Source organism: Cyprinus carpio, chromosome A17 (genome assembly GCF_018340385.1).
Source record: "Cyprinus carpio isolate SPL01 chromosome A17, ASM1834038v1, whole genome shotgun sequence".
Lineage (NCBI taxonomy): Eukaryota > Metazoa > Chordata > Actinopteri > Cypriniformes > Cyprinidae > Cyprinus > Cyprinus carpio.
In genome coordinates, this window is record NC_056588.1 from 15,895,969 (window position 1) to 15,914,182 (window position 18,214).

Consider the following 18,214-nt stretch of genomic DNA (forward strand, 5'->3'; position numbering starts at 1 on the left):
GTACAGACTAAATGGCCTTGAAGATTCTTTATTTTCTATGCACACAGACATTCACACAGCGGCAGTCATTTTTAAATACATAAGAAATTGATTCTCTAATGCAGAACATCCATAAGTTAGAGTTTTAATTCAAACACTAACATGTTCACCTTAATTAGGGACTCAAAATGCAGCCTGTCCAACTTTATGTCAGGAACCCAGTGCATACAGTGACACAAAAAATGTATTTATCTCTTAATTGGTGGGATGAGAACCATCCTCTCCATTGTGCCGGCCTGTCTCTGCATTTCCATTCTCATATTTTGCCTCAATCGTTCCAGCTGCCACCGCAGTACAGCCGCCCTCTCCCTCAGCTCATCCAGAGCTGTCGATGCCTGGAGCTTCCCAGCTGTCACGTCCAGGCCAGGTTCTCCGGTGTGGAACCTGTGAGGTGTCTTTGTGGGCTGTGGATCCTGTAGACATGGCAAAAAGCCTCTTGATGTGATTGCGGAGGTGTTAGTAAGACGGAGACCCTCTAAATAGCCTGAAACCTTCTTCTCCACCTCCATTCTCTGACTTTCAGAGAGCCGAGAAGCCCCTTGACGTCCCCCCTAATGAGAACGAAAGCTTGCTAAGACTGATGATTTCAACAGACTGGAATACTGATCAAACATCAAATGGATACTAATATCAAAAAGAAAGGTATTGCGGTAACCCTTATGATCAGGTACATGGGAGTAGAAATGTCAGTGTATATCTCTTGCATCACTAGGAATGCGTTTAGAAAAGATGTGAAGAAATTTCAGTCTGAGATATTCAGAATAAGACCTCAGCTATGGCAGGCAGTCATTTATCATAACAGGTTAGATCTGTGGTTGTATCACATCACAAAGACCACCTAATTATCCACCGCACCAACCACATTGAATTTTCATTCAATAAAGTGTAATTTATTCAGGTAATAAAAGAATGCAATGATGAGATGACCTAGTTTTTATAATTCTTTTAGTACTATCCTCGCTCATTACAGAGATATTAAAACATCTCTTGAATCTGCTGGAAGAACCTCTGAACAGGTAATAAAGTATGATGAGAAAAGTTCCACATGCACAGAACAAATGGAGAACTGGTCCCTATGCAAACCCAAAGAAAAGAAATACTAATAATGATGATGATTATTATTCATTTAATTATGGTCATTATGGAATTTAGATAATAGTTTTAAGACCTATTATAATTAATAATAATAATAATAATAATAATATTATGTTATATTATAATAATACAAATGAGTTATTATTCTTAATAATAATAATAATAATAATAATAATAATAATATTGCTACTATTATTTAATAATAATAATAATGTCATTTAACAATTATCTAAATACTACAATAATTATTAGTAATATGAATAATTATTAATAATAATATTTTTTTTATAATAATTAAGTTTCTTTTTTATGTATACATACTTTTGCTTTGCCAATATTTTATGTAAAATAAAATACTTGGAAAAACTCTAAGCTGGAAGGTAACAGGAAATAAAGGATGATGTGATGAACATATAAATGTGGTGGGGCTGAGTTTTTATAAATCTTAAAACTTAGACTGTCAACATCTCAAGCACCAAAACTGAGAGCGCCTGAATTTAAAAACTTTATAAACTTCTGGCAGTGAGATCCTAATCTTATTATAAGGTGAAGCCTCCCCTTTGGCACTTATGTGGGCGGATCTTACCTGCTGGCTGGTCATTACCTGTGAGGTGAGTGTGAGAGTGGACTGCTCTATTCTTCTGGCTCTCAGTTCTGTCTGCAGCCTTAGCAACATCTTGTCAAGTCGTCTGACTGCTCTCCTGGTCTCGTCTCCGTGGGGACACCTCACCGTGACAGCCCGCTCCCCTGGTGGCCAATCGGCAAGATCGACCTCGGACGCATCAGCGAGGGAGCTGTCGATCACGCTGTCCTGCATAGAGACAAAGGCATAAGTGCAACAGGTCTGTCAGGACCCCTTCTGAGACAATTGAGATGCACTGTGCTCAAGCCATGTCAGCGAGCACTGCTAAAAGAATAATATAGCCCTTAAATTAATTTACTAAAGAGCTATCAGTTAAATTTGTTTTCTGCTAGTTCTCATTTGCAATCAGAACATGCATACTGTGTCGTTTTTGTCAGGTTTCTCTTTAATGTGCAATCAATCACAATTTAACTTTATTCATTTTTTATTTTTTTAAAGGAAAATGAGTGGTGCTTAGCTATGCGAAAAATGAAAAGGGTGTTTTCAGACCTACACTTTATGTTGTTTATTTTGTTCTGAAACACACAAAATTGAAGTGTAACAGTGCCCGGCCATTTTCTCAGTATTAGTACTTAGTTAAAACATTATAAGTCAAGAGCCAAACCAACCAGTTAGGGGGTGAATCACAACATTACAAACATTGATTTAAAGCAAAAAAGTACTTGAAAAATCAAATAAAAAGACAATGCTGTGTAAATAAAGATACAACAAAATCCCATGAAGTTCTGTGAATGACAATCACATTAAAAACGACAGAAAAATAGAACTATTTATTTAAAGTTGCTTATGTTGTATAAATATAATCAAAGTTTATTGCAGAATGTTCAAATGAATACAAATATTTAATTTGAGACTGGGGACACGATGTTATGCAATTTGCAGTGCTTCATGAGAGTGGGTGGTCGCTGAATAGGTGTTTTTCTTTTCTTTTTTTTGCTCAATGTGTTTCTCTGATTGCTGGAGATTATCATGGGAAAAAATTGTTAAAAATTATATTAAAAAAATATATGTCAGGATCCAGGACATTTTAAAAAGGACCAAAAATGTATTTATAAAAGTAAATTGTGAGCAAACTGTCCACTCCCTGATCAAAACGTCTGAGCGTGAGCTACGTTGTTGTATGGGAAACACATCTCAGATTGTGATTGCTGTGTTCATTTAAGTAAGACCAAACTAATAGGAAAAACACACTATGTTTTAAATCACATGTTCCAACAAACAGGTGTGAAAACAAAATTAAAATATATATATATATATATATATATATATATATATATATATATATATATATATATATATATATAGTGACAGGCAGCAATTACGGGGCCAAGCATTACAGAAGCAAGCTTCAGACCAACTGCAGGAATGAGTAATTAAAACCATTTTAAGATTATTTTAATCAAAATGGCTGAAAAATCCTAAATACAACCACTAGTAATATGATTTATTAGCTTATCACTTATTGGCGCTGTTACCAAATTAATGTGGCATGGTCAGTGTGAGGTGACAATGGCACATACAAAGTTTGGTGCCAATATGTCAAATATTTGGAGAGATACAGCCTGAGATGCAGTTTGGCACTATGCCTAAAAGTTGTAGCGGCGCTGTATAAAAACGGTTTCGTTTATCAACACAAAATCCTTAACTTTTTGTTACCACAGTCTGAAGATCATCTGACTCGATTTTAGTTAAAATCGGACCAACGGTTGACAAGGAGTTCAAAAAAGTAGGTTTTCAACATAAATCAAATTGTCTGACAGGAAGTTCGGCATACGCTGGCATATTTGGTAACTATGTTGTCTGCATAAGCCAAGGAATATTTCGAGACACAGTTTCATTACAATAGGTTAATGCAATCAAAAGTCATTAGCATTTTTGTAAATTTCATAATTAATAATTAATTAATGGTTTACTACTCTTGACCAATAGGTGGCGCTGTTACCAAATTGATGTGGCGTGGTCAGTGTGATGTGACAATGGCGCATACAACGTTTGGTGTAAATATGTCAAAGCTTTGCAGAGATACAGCCTCGGATGCATTTTGGTATCTTTCCTGCAAATTCGTTGATGCGCTAAACGAGAATTTTTCTCGACACGAAATCCATAGCTTTTTCCAGCTTGGTCTGAAGATGAGCCGAGTCAAATTTGGTAAAAAATTGGACAAACGGTCTAGGAGGAGTTCGAAAAAGTAGGTTTTCAACATGAATCAAAATGGCGGACAGGAAGTTCAGCCAATTATGGCAAAATTGGTATCGATGTTCTCGGCATCAACATCAGCCTTATTACAATATGATAATGTATGCAAAAGTTATTAGCATTTTTATAAATTGCTTTATAACATATAACGTGCGCCCAAGCTTTTTGAGTACCATCAGGACATGGTGCCAAAGACGCATACCAAGGTTCGTAATGATAAGTCTAAGCGTTTGTAAAATATTGCATTTTCTGATAAAATTCAAAATGGCAGACGGCCAAAATGGCTGACATGGGAAAATTTGGTATGGTTTGACTCGAGATGCTCTGATTGTGATTTTTGGCCAAGCCATTCAGAAGTTAGAAGCAAAAATAAGCATTTTTTGTATCTCCTAAACGTCTTGGTGGAATTGGTGGGAATGAATGAAGGTATTCTGGTGTTATGATTTTTTTATTGTTATAATAAATACCAAGTTTGGTCTTATTAAGCCAAACCGTTGTGAAGACATATCCATTTTTGCGTGCTTTTTGTTGAATTCATTCACATGTTATTTGAGAACGGTTGGACGAATCAACTTGAATTCCATAACTTTTTGCCTGCATGGTCTGAAGATGATCTGAGCCAATTTTCGTGAAAATCAGACTAACCGTCTAAAACGAGAATTTTCTTTCTGTGGCTTACGGTTCAAAAGTTATAACATTTTTAAAATTTTGAACAAGTGGTTGCACTAGAGAGTTTGAGTTAAAGACTTAAAATTTACTATGGTTAGTTTTTAGACTGTCCTCTATCAGTGTGCCAAATTTCACAAGTTTCCCACAAGCAGTTCTAGGGGCTGCCATAGACACAATGACGGAAGAAACGGAAGAAGAAAGAAGAAGAATAATGCCAACGGATACAATAGGTGCCTACGCACCTTCATTGGTCTATCACTCATGTCTGGGCAACAACCAGTTTGGGACAAATTTGGAATGACAAATTTGCTGAAGTTTAATACATGGTGTAAAAGCCCATTCACACCAAGAATGATAAATATTTTGAATTTGAACATTTACTAAAACTTTACAGTTATAGTTAAGATTAAAATGTGTGAACAGGCCTTAAGGATTTTAAAATAAACTAATAGCCCTACGTATGAGTAATAATAACAGCAAGCACCACTGATCATTTTCTTGTCAAAACAGTTCTGCTACAAAATGTCCCGACATTTCAGAATAAATCAGTGAAAGTGTTTTGGGTAAAAAGTCAGACTTGTGCAAGCACCTGCAAAGAAAATAAATTCTTTAGGAACCTGTGCTAATCAACAGCAGTTCAACCAATAGCTGCGAAGCTTAAGAGCTGCTTCCATCATCCTTGTGTGTGACAAAACAATCCTGCCCAAAGAGCACTCCATCCACAAAATGTTTGGCTTTCATCAAGAACTATAGATTTCCCATTGCTGCGTTGGGCATGCTATTTGATTTCCATTCTGCTTCTTCCTGTTCTTTGGACCGGGGAACTTTCTTCTGCGTTTCAAAAGTCTAGACTGAATTTCTCACTAAAGGGCTCCAAAAATTGAATTAACAGGGTTTAGAGTATTTCCACAACTCAATTTAATAGATGTTATTGTAATTCACTGAAACCTCACAATGCACTTTATTCTGACTGTGCATTTTATATCGACTTATATTGAGGCTCAGCATAAAAGAACTGTTAGAAAAAGTAATGATTTCAATAGTATGATGTGCTGGAAGTGGGAAAACAAAAAGCCCTCCTGCATTTGTCCAACTCAAAGACACCCATGAGCTCACCACTCTTACTGAATAGCAGTTAAAACATCCCTTTTTACTTTAAAACGCACACTGAGAGTGAAAAATGAAGCCCCTGCCAAGTGCTCAGGACCCACTTCTGCTAGCCGGAGACTTCTTTACAACTTCATCTCAAATTGGAGAGGTGCCAGTTTGAGCGAAGGCTCTTGTCTGCCAGATTCAGAGTCCTGGAGCGCCAGTGCATCACTGTGAGTGACAACTCAAAGCTAGGCAAGGTTACTGCAGGCAGACCGGCAGTCTGGCTCTCATATACATATTAGATTTAGCATCATTGGTAACTTTTCAGAGTAAATTAATTTGGTGGTGCTGAAAATCTCACACATGTGTCTGGATGAACCGGCCATGCATAAATACCTGGGGCTGTACAGCGATGTGACAGCTTGAACAAACAGAATATTTGATAAAGGAGCGTGAGTTTGAATCTCAAACTCATTCCTGCTTGGGACACAGCAGACGTACCATCCAGCACCAGAATAAAGGTTCGTGGCATTTCCAATCCAGATACGCCTCCAGAATTCCATTCAACGCTTGTATCCGCTCCAGCTCCTGAAATAAAATGTAACAAAAAATCCTGATTAAACGTGAAGAAGCTCTGTTGTTTTAAAACAATAAAACCCCCAGCAGCCTTGCAGTGCAAGTACAGTTTTGTGCACACTTGGCAGCCTTTTTGATCTGTACTCAGGGGCAATTTTTCCCTGTAGGAGCTCAGCTAATACCTCACATCTCTGCGGTAAGACAGAAGCGCTCCAGGGACTAACTCTTCACAGCACCCCACACAGGCTGAAGGGGAAAGGGGAGGGAGAGAGATCCCTGAGCTGCCCACCATAACGTACTCGGCTTGAGAAGAGAGATCTATTAGCCTGTGTATACTTCACCAAAGACCAAAGTCTAGAATAACTGGAGAAAGCTATTAGTTAAGAAGCAGGATCCCTGATTGTATGTGATTTGAAATCTGCAATCTTCACTCATGGATGCTTGGCTCTGCTGCCAGGTTGTTTAAAGCCAATTACTCGAGAGCCATACATGACATATGACTAATTACTGTGAAGTGACAGAAAAAATGATGTCATGACAACACAGATTGGCTGATGACACTATAAGAATGTGCACAGTGAAGAATTCATCACTAGTGACTATTAATTCAAAGGTTTGGGGTTAGTAAGACTGCATTTATTAAATCAGAAATACAGTAAAAACAATAATATTTTGAAATATTACATAATGAAATACCTGATTTCTAGTTTAATATTTTAATATTAATATTTATTTATTTTTATATTTTAAAAACAGCCATCAACCCGTCGACAGTGTAGTGATTTGGTGCTCTAGAAACATTTATCATTATTAATGTTGAAACGTAATACATACAAGATTCTTAGATAAATATACATTTAAATTATAAATGTACGGTCATTTTAGATCAATTTAATGCATATTTACTGTATAAAAGTATTAACTGCTATATTTATATATATATATATATATATATATATATATATATATATATATATTAAAAAAAACTTTTGAACTGTAGTTTGTGGGTGTATATATATATAGATAACTGGAAAACATGCCATGACTGGGTTTACTACATTAATAGTAGGTTTTTCCTGTATTTTACTTCTTACACTAAACATTTTGCCTGTACTAACTTCAATGAATGTTCGAAATTTTGATTCCTTTGATTAGGAAAAAAGGAATCCAAGCCCTAGGCAGCATCATTTTTAAAAACACTTATGTATTTTTTTCACTATCTTTCACTCACTTTCTCTATATTCCACTCATTCTTTTTCACACTTTTGTTATACACTCTAAACAACCTACCTGACAAAAACAGCCCCTTCTTTGGTGTCAGAAGGGAGACTTTTTCTCAGAGATAAAAAAAAACTCTTACAAAGCCTCTAAAGAGCAAGGGAACGAGGAAAGGAACAGGAGAGCGTGGGCCTTTTGACTTTAAAGATCAAGATCTGCACTCTTCAAACAAGCAGGATTTCCCACCTTGTCAATCTGTCACACCAAAGCATCGGGCGGCAGGTACATAGAGGTGGATGCTTCATTACAACCTTCTCCAGAATAAGCCAGGGGATGAAAAACACATTGACAGCTGCGAGCAATCATTCGCAGATTGAAATGAGCTTGTTACCTAGCTTACGGCAGTTATTATCGAGCGCTGATCACCATATGCTCTGATGACGGATAGAAGCACTTACCATACACCAAAGGAATACAAATGCGACAAGAAATCTCTGGAGAGAATCTAAATTAGTAAAGGCGTTACTTGTCATGTAATAACACTGATCAGGGGCTGAAATCATAACGCTTGCCCAGTGTTTAATGCACAAATCCTGAGACCTACATGATCTCATGCCAGTATTTCATTACAATGTTCCAGCATTTTCATGTCACCTTGTCAAGAGCAGTTGATGTCGTGTTGCTGTGATGGGAACCAGTGATGTGAGGCTGACAGACAGCAGAGGGGCTGATACTGGAGATAACCTAGAGAAAAAGAACACAGGGTATTATTACATTTCTGCATTTACATCTAAATATGCTGTTTTTATCATTATTTTAGATTATATTTTTAGTAGTCTCGCGTTCAGGACAGCTTTCATTGGCCAAGGACCGCCCATGAGTCCGTTCGACCGACATGTCAAACAACCAACCACAGTTCGTTTCGTTCATCGTCACGTTTCGAGGCGTGGAAATGTTGCCACAATAACAGACCGGTGTTTAAAACTCTCAGACATATTTTAAAGATTTTATGCCGCGAACTTTAAATTTTTCACATACTTTTGAGAATCCAGCGTTTAGTTGATCCTGATAAGCGCTCGTCGTCACAGTTGTAAACACATGGCTTTCTTTTTTCGTGAGGGGGTTTGGCGCCACGGTATCTTTGTTTCCAGGCGGAACGTTAAAGAATGCAACACACACTTCTCGCGGAAGTCCTGTAGAATTCAACCAATCTGATGATGACTTCGACAATCATTTACATTTACATTTAGTCATTTAGCAGACGCTTTTATCCAAAGCGACTTACATGGAGGACAATGGAAGCAAGAATGGAAGACACTCCTGAAGTGTTTCCACTTTTGTGTCCCATATGTATCAGACGTTTAGCCAGCAGTCTGTGGGCGTGACGTCTGAGGCTGAGACTATATTTTTAGTGACTTACCCTATGGGTGAATTTGGACCTCTCCTCTTGGGCTGAGAGTAAGCTCTTCCACTGAAGTCTGAGTTTCCCATACTCCCACTGCAGTGCCTGTAGTACCGGGTGCTTCTTCACTGAGGCATCCTCTCCTGGTCCATGTGCCGCTACGTCAGGCTGTCCAAGTATTAGACCTTGGGGGATTTACATGTTCACAAACATGAAAATAAAGTTACAAAGCAGTAGCTATCAAGCATCATTCTATTAATACTGTAACAACATCTGGAGGCAAAAAGTACAAATCCTACAATACAAAAGTAAAGATAAAGAAATCCTTCAGTAGATTAAGGTTTTATGATTTAACCCCAGGGGAGACATGAACCTCAAGCTGGTTCTAGGGGAGATTTTGATTTAGCTTTGTTAAATCCATAAAACAGGAATTGCTACTTAGGGCTTCTGCTTTAAACAAATAATAATGTTTTGATCTTTTTTATTTGTGTAATTAACAGCTTAACACATGGTTAATTTAGCCTTTTAAGGAAAAAATATGTTAGTGCTGCATTCAGATTGTTGGATGGTTATCATAGCAGTATATACATTACACTACCTTTCAAAGATTTGGGGTCAGTAAGATTTTTTTATTGTGTTTAGAAGAAGTTTCTTACACTCACCAAGGATACATTTATTTGAGCAACAATACGGTAAAAACTTTTATTTTGGGAAATATTATCATTTAATTTTTGTTTTCTATTTTAATATGCAATTTAATCCTGAAATGGCAAAGCTGAATTTTTAGCAGCCATCAATCTTCAGTGTCACATGATCCTACAGAAATTATTGTATGTGCTGATTTGCTGCTTAACCTCTTAACTGTCACCCGTCTCCTCTGTGGGGCGCCTACATTTACTTCACTATTACAATAAAATCCATATCTTATCATGACAAACTATATATCATTGGAAAGGTCTAAGACTCCTAAATAGATATTTTAACGTTTTTTGTTAAAAATTATGTAGGAAAAGTAATAGATTAATTTATGACAAGAGTGCACCCTCAAAAATCTACATCATAACAGGAGTTCTGACCTTCGTCAAAAAAAAGTCTTCTTCGTTGTCTTTTTCTCTATCACACTTTCGAAATAATCAGAAATTATATATCAAAAGTGACAAAGACATTTTTGAACATAGACGTGAAAGTGCACGATCCAAACTTAAAATCTCAAAATTCATCCTTTAAAACCCATTTTAAAATCAGACATTGCATTACCATGATAATGGTACATCAATATCATGTTATAAAATGTTTTCGTTCATGAATTATACAAATTTAAGTTTGGATTGTGCACTTTCAAGTCTATGTTCAAAAATGTGAGTGACAGTTAAGGGTTTAAGAAACATTGATGTATTTTTCGGGTTTCCTTGATGAATAGAGCGTTCAAAAGAAGCGGAATTATTTAAGTCTTCTGAAACATTAAAATGTCTTTGTCTTTGTCACTTCCGATTAATTTACTACAATCTTGCTAAATGAAAGCATTATTTTTTTTTATGTACCGGCTCCAAACCTTTAAACAGTAGTAGTCTGTGCACATACATAAATACATCAAACAGAAGTAATTTTATGCAGCACTCATTTTGAGAACAATGCAACACTCAGACCTATTAAAAATATCTAAATGTAGATATTAAATAACAGATTCTGTATTATTCTACCAACTTCAGTTTGCTTCTTTTTTGTTATAATGGGATCAGTAAGGTTTTTATTATCTCTAATGATACATATGTTAGTATCATTAGTGTTAATAAAATCCTTATTGACACTAATGATACTAATATATGCTAACAAAAACTAGAACTAGAAGGAAGATTAAGATTTCAAGTTAGAATGTTTAAAATCATAATAGCATACTTCTCAACACAAAGCATTCAGGGTATTACTCATGACTCATACGGTGTAGGATGAGTTACACGCTGATCTACTGTATATTATAATTATTAATCCTAGGTATGAGCAATAGTGATGCTTGTCTTAGCAAGCACCTCTGCTGAAACAGATGAAACAGACTCCATTAGACTAAATTTTAAGGATTTAACCAATTAGACTTTCAAAAAGAGCAAAACAGCGCTGAAATTTATCTTAAAAGCAAACAGGATTTTTTCATTGTTTTGTTCATTATCTTTTTTTATTAGAAAGTCGATTAGAGTAGTCAGCCAAGAGCAAAAGGAACAACAAGTGAACTGTTTAGTATCGCAGTCATGCATAATGTTCTTGAGAGTCTGCTGATAGGATTTCAAAAACAGTTTTATTTTTAAATTAAAACAACTAGTAGAAACTCAATATCCTTTCCATGAGCATCATTGTGCATAAAATGAAGTTATTCTGCTCTCTGCTGGCCTTAAACAGAATAACACTTGAAATTCTAGCTTGACTGCTTTTTATTTACAAGATAAAAGCAATTGCTAAAATTAGTACTCTGACCCTTGATTGGATCACCAAATCCCAAGGTCTCACCAATGGTGCAGATGAGAGTGTGTCAAACTGATGAACCTTCTCAGCCAGCATGAAGTCTAGCAGATTCCCTGATGACAGCACCCAGCCGAACGCCAGGAGCAAATCGCGGCTCCGCACCTCTTTTATGTGACTGGGGGACCAGGGCCCCACCACCCACGGGGCCCCATAGCCACAGTAACACAGAGCACTCCTGACAAACAGCAGCTGCATATCTGCAAGCACAACACTGTGAGTCATACAAACAATAATGTATTGCACATGGACTGAGGTTGTGGGCAGTGATCAATTTACCATAGTCTTGGTCTCTGAAGTCCCAGCATGCACAATCCAGAGCAAAAGCTTTCTGCAAAAGCCTGCTTAGCAAACTCCACATGTCCACTGCCTGAAAGCAAAACATGTTTTGAGCACACTAAGCAGGGTTTATCTAGCTAATGATGACTCTTCTATCAAACTATCCTAAATCAAATTAGACAGGGAGAAGTGCTAATGTTACCATGACAGTAACTTACTAAGGTACCATGATCTTACCGCATCTTTTCTGTTGAATTTGGCTCTCCTGAATGCCTCAGCTGTTGGTATCGACTCGACGCTTAATACAGACAGTAATTTACAGAGAGAAGTAATAACTTCTTTCACTTTAACACTCTTTTCGCGAGACATGTTGCATGTAGTATGTTTACAACATTAATGGTCGTTAGGCAACAGACACTTCCTAGTTGAGTGACATTTACGCCGTTTTGATTAGTTGTTGCTTTGGCGCGCTACATGATTGACGTCAATCCTGACCAATAGAAATTGTAGACAGCCACCCTCGATACGTCATATTTCCTGAACTGGGTAGTGCTAATGATTTATTTTGTATATTTAATTTTTGATCTATTTTGTACATTTAATTTCATTCATCTTATATATTTCCATTTTATTTTCCGCTCCATTATGCTGTTGTTTTATATTAAATATAAAGAAATAAATTATCTCCTTAATTCCTTTGGAAAATATACTAACATGTAAATACTGACCAAACGCCTTGTTACATAGTCATACAAATGCAAAGAGGAATAACATTTCCTCCTATTTTGTTAATATTTAACGTTTATAATAACCTAGTAATGACGTGAAGAAAAAAATAAATAAACTTTGTAAAGAACTTTACTGCCCCCTACTGTTTATGACGCAACGCTCATTCCCAAAATAAAGACTGATTCGGTAACACTTTACAATGATAATGCATTAACTAATATTAAAAATTAAGACCTTATTGTAAAGTTTTATCACAAATTTAATGCAATGGTTATAAAGGATGATAACAGCATAACTTGAGCAGAGGACAAAATAGTTTCTTGTGAAACACAGTAAACAAAAACATATAGAGGGGTCAAAAACATGGTCAAAATAGTAACTATAAAATTGAAATCACACTCATAAAATTCTTAACAAGAAAGTCAGACAACGTTTTTATTACAATATTAGTTATAGTGTCTTTATTTGGCCACAGTTCACTTATGTTACTCTATGGAGATATGCTACAAAGTGTTAAATTGCTCTCGTTGTGCAACTCGCTTTAAGTACCACACATACAATATAATATGTTAACAATACACTTACAGAACAACTGCAAATAAATTAGGAATTTGCTTATGTACAAACAAATTTATTACAAAAAGTATGCTATTTAGAATTTGAATCTTGCAATTATTAATTAACTTTAAATACAGATAATTTTTTCAAGTAGCCTCCTAATAGAGACATACTAAAGCATAGCACCACCAATCAAAACAGTTAAAGCCAGTCACACACTTGATCAGTCATTCCAGTTTTGTAGTTGCTGTCACTGGCTTGCATTTACTGTTACAATCTAACAATTTATTGATCACCCTGAAAAGTTTTGTCATTAACTTTCTTAACTTTTAATAACTCCTTCATGTGTTAAGATGGGAATTAACTGGTTATTCAAGTCAAAGATCTTATTTCACTGAATCAAGTTGTTAAATTATTAATTATTATAGGTGTACATATTAATTCTTCATAGTATTTTTTTAAGCATGAGTTAGATTAAGTAGAAATAGTTCTTTAAGGTAACAATGGCATTCTTCATTTTTTTTCTTTACAGTGTAAGTAATGAGTGCCATCCAATCTGTCCTTCTGCACGACCCATACATTGTATATGTATGGACTGTATAATACAATAATTGTATAATATATATAATTGTATAATTATTGTATAATAATACATTGTATAATTGTATAATATGCATAGATTGTATATTTCCGCTTGTGTTAAGGCTAACAAAATGCATCAAGTGTGTGCTTTTCAAATCTATTCAAATAGTGTTAAAGCTCAAGAAAATGGATTTAGGTTTTCAGCTTATTCCATATAAATACACCTAAAAAAATGCAAATATTGCACAGACTTCTAATAGTTAAAATGCTGGTGTTTAAACAATAAAAATGCACCAACTTTAGAATATTTAAAGGAATTGCATTAACTCTCCCCTTCACCTTCCTCCTCTTCTTGTTTGATAACAGGATTTCCTAAAAATTAAAATTAAGAGGAATCATCAAGGGTCATTTTTGCAAACCATGGTCTCAAAAACATATGAACATTTTTTTTTTTTTAAGTGTTTAACTAATCGTTTAATTATTGGACAAATGTGACCCTGGACCACAAAACCAGTCTTAAGTGTCAATTTTTCAAAATTGAGATTTACACATCATCTGAAAGCTGAATAAACAAGGTTTCCATTGATATATAGTTTGTTATGATAGGACGATATTTGGTTGTGATACACCTATTTGAATATCTGAGGTTGCAAAAAAAAAAAAAAAATCAAAATATTGAGAAAATCGACTTTAAAGTTGTCCAAATGAAATTTTTAGCAATGCATATTACTAATCAAAAATTAAGTTTTGATATATTTATGGTAGGAAATTTGCAAAATATCTTCATGGAACTTGATCTTTACTTAATATCCTAATGATTTTGGCATAAAAGAAAAATCAATCATTTTGACCCATACAATGTATTTTTGGCTATTGCTACAAATATACCCCAGCGACTTAAGACTGGTTTTGTGGTCCACGGTCACAAATATGCTGCTTACCATCTAGCTTTTTAAGCTTGGGAAGCCTCTTAGTAGCTTCCTCTATCCAGTTGCCATCTGCAGAATACTTCTCTTCTAATGGATTCCCCACAAAGACAAGGTCTACCAATGATGGAAGATCTGCCAGCTTCTGAAACTCCCCTAAAGGAACAAACAGCCTCATGAAATGCTCATCCATGACACACCATAACTAAGCTGCTATTGGACTCTCAGTAATCTATCTTCCATGCTCACCCCACTCCTTGACCAAGTTGTTAGACATGTACAAGACTTTGAGTTTCTTCATGACGTGAATTCCCTTCAGTTTTTCTATGAGGTTATAAGAGATCCACAGCTCCTCCAGAGTATCACCTACTGCCTCCTGTCAGGGACAGAAGAGAAGTTAGAGAGAGGAGTCCACTTCTTAACCTTGTCCTTAATGTTCTGTTACTTTACTTACAAGTCCATTAAGGTTTTTGACGTTATTCCGGCCCAAGGACAATATCTTAAGGTTCTCTAGGAGATAAATAAATAATAAATAAACTGTTCAGCAATCATGACAAATGCACTATGCATGCATTTGAGGGGTGTACTTACTTAGACCATTCAAGTTGGCAATTTTTTCAATACAGTTTGTAGACAAGGATAATCTCCTAGGCAGAACAGAACATAAAATGAAGATATATTAGAGAGTTATTATATCTGACACACACTGACGTTGGTTTATAAGAAAATACAGTAAAAAGTATGTATAACTGGATATTTAGACTCACTCGCAGTTGACCAGATTTGAGAGAGATGCGTCCATTTTTTCAATGGGAGGTATCTGACCATAAAGCTTTACTGCTGTTGCCTCGCTCGCTTTTTCTCCTGTTTTCTCCTCTTAAAACAACCAAGTGAAATCAATTATGATAATCTGACTGACACAGAACACAGCTTACATATTTACTGTGAATGTTTAATGGGTTAAAACTAATCTTACAAACTAAATTAGCAATAAATGTTTTACCCATTTCACCAGGGCCTCTTTAATAGTTGTTGCTTTTGCCTGAAAACACATTAATAATAAACTTGTGATGACTCACAGCAAGGTAAGTTTATGTTTATTGCAAAAAATATAGTTAAGAGCCTAATAAATTATAATAAAATGTATTTTTTCTCTGTATCTCTACGAATATGCTATTTATTAAAATTAAAATCCAGCTCACTAATAATACAGATGCTAAGCTAGCTAAGCAACATTACGTTGACATCTTCTGTAGCCCGTTTAATATCCAATAAACCAAAACCTCTGCACGTTTAAAACCTAACCTGCTAATGTCTGACAGCTAGCAAGGTGGCTAAATGTTTATCTGCTGCAAACTGCCTGACACAAGTGATGAACACTAATGCAACTTGTATTTCCCGCCAGCGGGATGGTCTCGCTTTATTATAAAAAAACAAACTCTTTATTTCCTCATTTAGAACAACGCATTTTGCACTAACATCACATAATAATGTGTATTTAAAGCCGAAACAGGATGGGAACTCACCATGTTGTTCTTTATGGTTGCTATGGAACTGATCCGACGCAAAGCGCATGCGCGAAGTGATGCTTCCGTCTTGCACGAGCCTCGTATCTGCGTGACAACCCAACACATTACGGTCGCCGTGCCATATAAAAAGATAACTTATGAAACAAATCAGAATATCACAATGCTATTATCTCTTTTTTATAATATAAAGGCCTTTATATTTGATACAAAAGTCATTAGGTATTATTTGGCTCTAGATTTAACCCTCCATTTTAATACTAGAAAATACTGTAGACTATTAGGTTTATAAAACCCATTGAGGGGTTCATGGTGTAATTCCACAGTCAGACCACTGGGTGGGAGTGATGTAACAATGATCACAGTCCTTCTGCCCTCGTGTGTGTGTGTGTGTGTGTGTGTGTGTGTGTGTGTGTGTGTGTGTGTGTGTGTGTGAGAGAGAGAGAGAGAGAGAGAGAGAGAGAGAGAGAGAGAGAGAGAGAACAAAACAGAGTGTATGACAAATGGCTAGAATCCTAAACATCATCTTCTACCTGCCTTTAATGACAGTCCAATATGGAATGGAACCCATTTCCGGCAATAAATAAATAAAATTAACCATGATTTTAGTAATAGGCCATAGTTTAACCATAGTATTTGTATCATAACTGTGGTTATACAAATGGTAACCTAATCACTCCGGCAAAAAAATAAAATAATAATAGTTTATCTACTACACTTTTGCCATAATAAAACAATGGTTAATTTTCATACAAAAAGTCAAAATTGTGAAATAATTGTGGCAAAAATCAAACCTTTTAACTTATAATTATCTTAGTGTCTCATACCTTCGGCCTTTATGTCATAACTATGACATTCTATCTCATAATTTCTACTTTTTATCTCATAATTATGACTTTGTATGCCATAGTTTAGACTTTTTATGTCATACAGCAATGATGGTTTTCAAAACATGAATTTTTTTTTATTCTTATGTGGTAGAAATGGGCTTCTTCCATAGACCTTAAGAGGTCTATAACACTGGCCTGACCGGCTCTAAAACATTGACTCATTGTTTCTTTTTATATGTTAAAATAATAGTATTTTGCATCAATAAGTAAACATGTACAATTGCTATGATGATCACAAAACAAGTCAAGAGTTATAAGTCAAAAATATTGAGAGCAAAATACAAAGTATCTAAATGCAAATATGCATGTGTGTAAAAGTATAAAAAAAATTCTACAAAAATGCTATATAAGCAATAAAACACTGCAAACAGGAATTCGGTGTCCAATATAATATGTTCAGAATGGAAGCATTGAACATAAGATTTTCCGAGCCTGATGTTTGGCTGGACGTTTATTAGAAATGTAATAGGTATTAATCTCTACAACCCCGAGAGTGTCTTACATTTACATAATAGTGGGCTTTTTTTATAATTCCTTTTTTTAATACAATCCCACAGGATCGGTCGCTTTAAATTGCTTTATCTGCGGTCTCATTTGTGAAATGACTGTTTGCCACATTCGTAGAGAGAAAATCAGTCGCATTACGCTGGCAAAACCATGAATAATGAGATCCAAGAAATTGCATTCAGTGCCGAGGAGCACTTGTATCGTGGTGATCTGACACACGCATGCGCAGTGCAGCCCAGCGACAGCCTCCTCAAGAGCCCAGCAGCGAGAATTCAGACAGCAGCAGTCAGTCTCCCCAGTTCCTATTTCCGCCACGACTCGCCTAGCATCCCTTTTGTTAAAACATACGCGCTGTGGAGATACTAGTACGCCAGTGCCATAGCAAGGTAAGTGTGTCGCCGTTACACACGACCGCATTATGTTAAGGAAACCGAGGTTTTTCTCGCCCGGCGAGTTCGCTCCATCCCGGCCTGTTGCTAGCTGCCTCGACCGCTGAAAGGCAGAAATAACGGTCATGTTTGCAGCTTGAGCTCATTGTGTTTTCGCGCCGTGATCTCTGCTCAGACAGTCATTCTGTAGATATCACGATCACGGCACGCTGTATAATGTGCTTATGTACTAGATAGAGATTGCGAATGAGAATAGCAGTGCCAAATATAGGAAGCCTAACGTACTTTAAGCGAATCCAGAACATGTATCGCAAACGAATCTGTTGACAAATACGCCAGACGAAATTATTAATAAATGGTTTATATCAGGAGTGTTGAAGTGGTGCA

At 35.9% G+C, this 18,214-nt stretch overlaps 3 protein-coding genes across 5 annotated transcripts in view; 1 reads left to right on the forward strand and 2 right to left on the reverse strand.

Annotated features, from left to right (window-relative positions):
• Positions 1–12: 12 nt before the first annotated feature.
• LOC109072172 (tubulin epsilon and delta complex protein 1-like) lies at positions 13–12,191 on the reverse strand. 2 transcript variants are annotated; one of them, XM_042774217.1, is made up of 8 exons: positions 11,958–12,191; positions 11,721–11,811; positions 11,466–11,641; positions 8,949–9,125; positions 8,183–8,272; positions 6,236–6,322; positions 1,739–1,945; positions 13–590 (listed from the first exon to the last, which is right to left on the reverse strand). In XM_042774217.1, the coding sequence occupies exons 1-8, from the start codon at positions 12,087–12,089 to the stop codon at positions 228–230; spliced, it is 1,323 nt and encodes a 440-aa protein (XP_042630151.1). In that variant the 5' UTR covers positions 12,090–12,191; the 3' UTR covers positions 13–227. The 2 variants fall into 2 exon arrangements, with proteins under 2 accessions (XP_042630151.1, XP_042630150.1); XM_042774216.1 differs by having other exon boundaries at positions 11,430–11,641; positions 11,958–12,183.
• Positions 12,192–12,694: 503 nt separating this feature from the next.
• Positions 12,695–16,131, reverse strand: LOC109072176 (dynein axonemal light chain 1). Its single transcript, XM_042774219.1, has 8 exons — positions 16,042–16,131; positions 15,519–15,557; positions 15,283–15,392; positions 15,107–15,162; positions 14,970–15,025; positions 14,765–14,891; positions 14,531–14,671; positions 12,695–13,961 (listed from the first exon to the last, which is right to left on the reverse strand). Exons 1-8 carry the CDS (start codon positions 16,042–16,044, stop codon positions 13,912–13,914), a joined length of 582 nt encoding a protein of 193 aa, XP_042630153.1. The 5' UTR covers positions 16,045–16,131; the 3' UTR covers positions 12,695–13,911.
• A 1,540-nt stretch (positions 16,132–17,671) lies between these two features.
• The window catches only part of fut8a (fucosyltransferase 8a (alpha (1,6) fucosyltransferase)), a 73,266-nt gene continuing 72,723 nt past the window's right edge, over positions 17,672–18,214 (forward strand). Inside the window, exon 1 of one of the 2 annotated variants that reach the window (XM_042774220.1) lies at positions 17,672–17,824. The gene's annotated coding sequence lies outside the window, so the exon portion shown is untranslated. The remainder of the gene's footprint in view (positions 17,825–18,214) is intronic. The other variant, XM_042774222.1, reaches the window with a different exon arrangement.